Here is a 6658-nt window from a genome sequence, read left to right as displayed (position 1 = left end):
GGTCCAAGGACAGAGCCTTGGGGGACCCCACTGGTCACAGGACACCATGATGAGTGACTGCCATTAATTACTACCCTCTGGGTCCGACCACGGAGCCAATTTCCCAGCCAGTGGATCATGGTGGACCCAAGGCCACAATTGGCCAGTTTTGCCAAGAGGTAATCATGGGATACCAGATCGAAGGGTTTTTTGAAGTCAAGATATATGACGTCAATCTCTTCTCCCTTGTCCAGGTGATAGGTCGTAGAAGGAAATGAGATTGGTCAAGCAAGACCTACCCACAACAAACCTGCGCTGGCTATCTTTCAGGATGTTGGCGTCGGCTGGTCCATTAAGGATGGCCTCTTTAATAAATTTTTCTAAGATCTTCCCTGGGATAGAAGTCAGGCTGATGGGCCTATAGTTAGTCGGATCCACTTTCCACCCTTTCTTCAAGATAGGCACCACATTGGCCTTCTTCCAGTCGTCAGGCACTACACCAGAGCGCCAGGAGTTTTCAAAGATCCATACCAGGAGCTGGGCTATGATGCTCGTCAGCTCCTTGAGTACCCTGGGGTGTAGATTGTCAGGGCCAGCTGACTTGAAGGTATCCAGCTTCTCAAGGTGTTCCTTCACAAGGTCAACATTAATGGAGGGCAGGGGATCTCCCTCACCCGGACCGCCCTGTCCCGTGGTGGGCATGGGCATCCCATAGGACTGATGAAAGACTGACACAAAGTACCCATTTAATAGGTTGGCTTTTTCCCGGGCGTCAGTTGTCAATTGCCCCGTCTGGTTCAGCAGGGGCCCAATGTTGCCCTTGCTTTTCCTCCGGCTCCCCACATATCTGGGGAAAAATAAACATTTAATCCAGACACCCTAAGTGTGTATCATACTGTTTATGACAGGCAACTTAGACTTACACTCATTTTACTTGCTGAAGAAAGAGAAAGATGTATAATGATTTGTCTTTGGAAGTGGAAGAGAGAGATTTTTTTAATGCATATGAAAGAGAAGAACTGATAGCCAACATAGCTCTGCCAGTACACTGCACTTAATTCTGCATAACTTCCCTGCTCATCTAGTTTTGGGTATTTTCTAAATGAGGAATGTATATCATATCCAGGTATGATGGGAAAATAACAACTGGAGAAGTGGATGAGACCATTGCACTCACTTTATTTTGACTGAATCATTTTGAAATCTAGATAAGAAAGATTGACATATTCCTTAAATCTATGAAGTAGCAACATTGCCATGAATGAACTGTGAAAGGAAATTCTCCAAAGAATTTTAGGGAAGGGCTGGCTCTAAAGTTGCATGTTGTAGCACTTCACTATATTTTTTAGTGGGTTGTACCTCTGAAGCTTGCTTTGTCCCTTCTATGTAGCAGCATATTTTGAGAGATTAAAAAGCCGGTTTTCACACATGGAATCCCAGCTGTTCTATTCATTTAGTACCCTGTTCTTGCTTCACACTTTGCAAATGGATATTAGATAGTTACTGTGATATTCTTCACTACTTTGCCTGTTTTCCTCCTCAATCATAAAGGCTAAGTATCTCCCCACCCTGTTGGCATACCCAGACTACAGCCAGTTTAAAAACATTGTTGTTGTCTGCCTCAGCCAGGCCAAAAGGCCATCTCTGTATCCTTCTTTCCATGGGGGAGGATTCTTCTTTACTTTCTCTTTAAGCTTGAAATAGCAGTTCCTTGTAAGATTTTAGGGGAACAGGAAGTTTCCCAAGATAGCATTTCCTCTATGGTGCTGTGGCCTGAAGAAGAGCACTGCTCAGAGAGGACTCTGTTTTGGTTTCTGCTCCCTTCATTACATTTTGTTAAGACACATAGTGTGTAACCTTATTTCACTTTACATGCCATTTAGGTATGTATGCAATAGCGTAACTGTAATAGTTTTTGGCACTTACACAGAGTTTGCAGTTTGGCTCTGGCCACTTAAACCTGCACATATCCACTGAGCGTGGACAGATACGCAGCTGTATATGCTTACTTGTATACATGTGTGAGGCTAGGGAAGTTCTGAAATTTTAGCTGAGCAAAAATCTATGTAGGTGTGGGGCAAAGGACACTGCCATGTTTTAAGCCCAGTAGCTTCAGGGCTAAGACATTTGTCCCAGGAGCAGGAGATCCAGGTTCTAGGTACCACCGTGCCATGTGAAAGAGTTTGAACCTGCATCTTTTCATTCCTAGCAGAGTGCTCAAACCAAATTTTTAGACCTTATCCAGATCCTTCCCCAGCCTTCCTCTTAAAACCAGTCCACTGGATAGCCAGAAAGGGAGAGGCAGAACCAGTAAGTCACCAGTAAGCTAAAGGGTATGTAACTTGGTAATGTTATTCCCTTCCATGCAAGGGTATGTAATTCATATTCCCTTGCATGGAAAGGAATCTTGGGGCCTCAATGTAGTATGGTAGTGTGAGTGTGATGGTGTACTTGTAGTTATTGAGGTCTGCCTTTATTCCAGCAATACAGCTGGGCTAATAAAAAGGTATCACCCAAAAATCCTGGTCTCTCCGTGCAGTATGATGGAGAGTTAACAGACTGAATTTTATTAATAGATGTTTAGGATTGTGAATCCAAAAAGATGACAACGCCAGTAGGGAAATACAAATCGTCCGAGTGAGGGGCTAAGGTTAGAGGCATGGGGGTGAGGAGGGGAATGCAACTAGGTTACAGAAAATGCAATGTTAGCCAACTAAGCCCAGGGGAAGGGGAGGGAGGGGGTTCACAACACTGAAAGAGGAAGAAGATAGATGTACACAAACCCGTACAATGGTCCGCAATGGTGGAGGAAGTAGGTCGAAGAAAGCGTCTCAGTCCATATAGAGTCTTATTGCGGGAGTCCTCTTCAGGTGGAGCGAGGTGGTCCATTGCTGAAGAATCCTCTCGAAGTGAAGTCCATCTGGTGCTTTCACTAAGCTTTCAGGGAAAACAAATCACAAAGGCTAGGGACAGAAATTAGGTGTAAACTGGTATAAGTGATTGGAAATCTGCTCATATCTGTATCACAATAGAAGTTCTGTGCACATAAACTACTTTCAAAAAGGCTGAAACCAGTTTAAGATTAACCTGGATGGATGTAGTATCAGACTTAACTGATTTAGGTTAAATCAGTCCCAGATACTCTCCAGATTCAAATCAACTCACAGTCCTCCAGCATCCCAGGAAGCTTTTCAACTGCTCCCCACTGCACAACCTCCTCCCTCCCCCCTTGCAGGGTGGGTAGGCTAGTCTTGGCCCAAGCTTTCTGCCCCAGCTGAGCAGGGAGGTGTGCTCTAGCACCCCCTGCTTTCTGGCCTGAGCCACTGCAGGCATGTGGCTAGATTTCTGGAATAAAAAATGAATGTCTTGTCACATGCATATTGGTTTAGTCTGTGCAGTTTAGACTAACCTGCAAAAAATTGAATTAATTCAGCCTTGGGCTTTTTTGGCTGTGCTTAGCCAAAAGGAAGTTGTATCCCTCCAGTACTTGTAGCAATGTAAGAAAGCCCAACAGTAACAAACTAATAAAACAATGGGTAGCTACTTTCTGGAGGGGGGTGGGGGAAGAAAAGAAATCACATGCAAGCATATGACTTTTAACCTTCCCTGTCTTGCTTTACAGCGTATCATAATTGTGATCTCTGGATCATTCAACACAGAGCAAGTAATTTACTCGCTCTTCTCAATGCTTTACCCTGTAGTTTCATTATCCTGTTTACCTCCCCAAAATGTCATACTCTAGTAGCTTTTAATTTGCTCTTTACAGAAAAAGAAGAGGGAAGGCAGTGGAACCAGCTCACTGTCCAGAAAGGCAAATTCTGACTTAGATTTAGTGAGAGAACATGGCATTTTGTTCGAGTGTTCCCCTGATAACTGGACAGACCAAAAGAAACCACCACCAACTATGACTTACTGGGTTGTAGGGTAAGTAATATATTTACTCAGATTTACATTAGATGCATGTATCTACCTCACAACTTTCTGTAGTACTCACTGTATCTATGTGTTTGCATTGTGGTATCCTGTGTTTTCTTTGGCTTTCTCTGAAACCATCAAACCTCTCAGCTGCATTATGCTCTTCACACACAACTCTTATTCAGTGGTATGGGGAAGAAAAAGATAGAAATGTACAAAACTCAGAGAGGAAGAGAGATTAAATTTGGTTTTTTCCTCTAAGAAATCCTTTTGAGTTGATTTCTCATTCATTTCTATGAGTACTGTCCTTTCTCCACAATTATCTCGTTACTTTGGCACCAAACAGATCTCAAAAGTAAATGTTAAATACCCAGAATAAGGATCATTCTTAAAAAACAAAGAAAACTATAGTGGAAAAAATAAGTTCTATTGCAACTTGAACTCTTACAACTTTGGAAAACTATGCAGTTGTTTTGATCCAGAGCATTAGGCCACCACTTATCTTGCATCACCCTTCTCCCATCTTTTTAGCACTGCCTTTCCGGTCTGTATTACCGCTCGAGTGATGAAAGAGGTTCAAGTTCAGTCCATCAACAGCACTTGACCTCCTTCTGTTTCCAACATTCTGTCTTCAGTCTCCTTACTAGACAAAAAAGAAAAGAGGACAAAATGTTCCAAGAGCTGGAAGGACTGACATGCATGCTGATCCATTCTTCCCCCATGCAAGCAGCAAACTATTTACAGGCATGGGATCAAATGAGCATTTAATCACTATGCTTGATTGACACACTGAACTTTTGCTGAGCAGCTGAGCTGTAATACTGATTGTAAAGGGTTTTGCTCTAGGTACATCAGGATAAGACCACAGAAACCACATTATCAAAGCACATTTCCATATGTGAGATAAGATCCTGCTCCTAATGCATTTAGGGTGAACGTTACCATAAAAATAATCAATTTAGCCTGCAATCATAATTTTTTTTTAATGGTATTTTTCAAGCTACCCTCATCTTTAGAGCAGAGTATGCCTGTTTTTAGTTTACTCAGTTATCCTTCAACTCAAATGTCTTAAGATGAACAGACAAATGGCTGTACGTAACTACCGTATGTATGCCTTGACAATACTGCTGTTAGGACCGGAAAGGCTAAAATCCTGAGATCTGCTTCACATGGTTCTGGAATCTTTAAAAGTTTTTGTTTTCCAGTTTCAGCATGATCAAATGACATGAGACACCAAGTGCATTCCAATACTACTTGGGGAGAAAACTACTGTAGTCACATATTAATAACCTTATTGTTTAGGTTCCCTCCCTGTAGGCAACCAGAGAGCTCGTGTGTAGGAAAGCACGTGCCGAAAGAAACGGTATTAATTTTTAAAAGATGTGAATAGTGTAGATTTCCCCCAAGTACCCTTGTGAGTGAAGCCTGAGAATACTGAGTCATGGAAAACCACAGAGAAAGCAGTATGGGTGAAGGTATACAAAACCTGAAAGAGGTTTGTACTCTTGAATCTTAAAGGCAAGTGAGTGGAAATTTAAACTTAAATTGTTTTGAATAGCTAATAGATAGCAATCAGGTGATGTAGAGGAGGGTTGTAGACACTGGACATTAGCTTTACTCTACAGTTGTTTTCAGTTTGTTATAGAAACCTCATAAAATATGGAATTTCTAAAACAGGAAACAAACACCTCCTCCTGACACTGGAATTTTGTTTTTCTCTAGGAGACTCTTCCTACATCCAAAACCTCAGGAGTTTTATGTCTGTTTTCATGACTCAGTCGCAGAGGTTGCTGTTGAACTGGCGTTTAAACTGTCCTTTGGCTTAGCTGTATAGATGTACTTCCTGACCCTGCAGCAGTCCTGAGCTGTGCTGAAATCTCTCTTAAAATACTTTAATCTAAACAGAAATGAATTAAGTCATGATGCCCTTCTGTGAGTACTTTGAAGTTCTTTTAAAAAAAGAAAAGAAAAAGAACTGGCTTTCTGTTAAACAAAGAAGTAACATTTCAGTGCTGATGTATAACATTAACTGCATATGGAAAAAGGTTTTCCTGAGCACGAAAAACCATCGTTTTTATATACAATCAAATGAATCATGATGAATAAAGATTGCAGTTTTACTGCATAGAAACATTAGCATGTTGTATACATTACAGTAATGTACAATATGAAATATAAGGTAAAAGATATTACACTTGATATGCTGTCTCGGTATTTGGCAATCAGTGATGGAAAAAGAAACTTCCTCAGTAATTAAGCTCATGCAGCTTTGAGGGCATGAAAATTTCTGGACATTTCAGTACTTCTCTTAATAAAATGAAGGGAAAATCTACAACCAAGTGGCATTCAGATGTGCAAAATTAGCAGGTTATCTGCATTGTGCTCTTCCACAGTCAAGAGCTGCTGTGCTGTTAATATGTTAGTAGATTTCATAAATGGTACTATTAAAAAAAAGTACAACTTTGCCATAAAACAAACGGGATCTTTATGAAGTTATAGAAAATAATAATGTGTGTGTAAAAAGGCATTAGTTGATGGTTTTGTTTCTCAAAACTATGCATGAACCTAATTATTTTTATATTATTTTGATGGCTTTAATAAAGAAATATGTATATTTATAAGATGAAAACAATGTACTGTCTTCATTTTCTTATATTTACTTATGTTTTCTATTTGTCACATTAGGCAATATTTACAATTAGTCCTGTTACAGTTTGCTAGCTTTTGTTTTTTGGGGTTTTTTTTAAATAAATTGGTCGTTACA

At 40.6% G+C, this 6658-nt stretch overlaps 1 protein-coding gene across 2 annotated transcripts in view; it reads left to right on the top strand.

Annotated features, from left to right (window-relative positions):
• INTU (inturned planar cell polarity protein) overlaps positions 1–6523 on the top strand; it is a 125610-nt gene extending 119087 nt beyond the window's left edge. For both annotated transcript variants that reach the window (XM_019522047.1, XM_019522049.1), the window contains exons 16-17: positions 3746–3903; positions 5617–6523. In XM_019522047.1, the coding sequence (XP_019377592.1) occupies positions 3746–3903; positions 5617–5728 (270 nt within the window). In that variant the 3' untranslated portion in view covers positions 5729–6523. The remainder of the gene's footprint in view (positions 1–3745; positions 3904–5616) is intronic.
• The last annotated feature ends 135 nt before the right edge of the window (positions 6524–6658 follow it).

Source organism: Gavialis gangeticus, unplaced genomic scaffold (genome assembly GCF_001723915.1).
Source record: "Gavialis gangeticus isolate Ggan-Ray unplaced genomic scaffold, GavGan_comp1, whole genome shotgun sequence".
Lineage (NCBI taxonomy): Eukaryota > Metazoa > Chordata > Crocodylia > Gavialidae > Gavialis > Gavialis gangeticus.
Note: the sequence above shows the minus strand (reverse complement) of the source record. Positions and strands in the feature narration are given on the sequence as shown.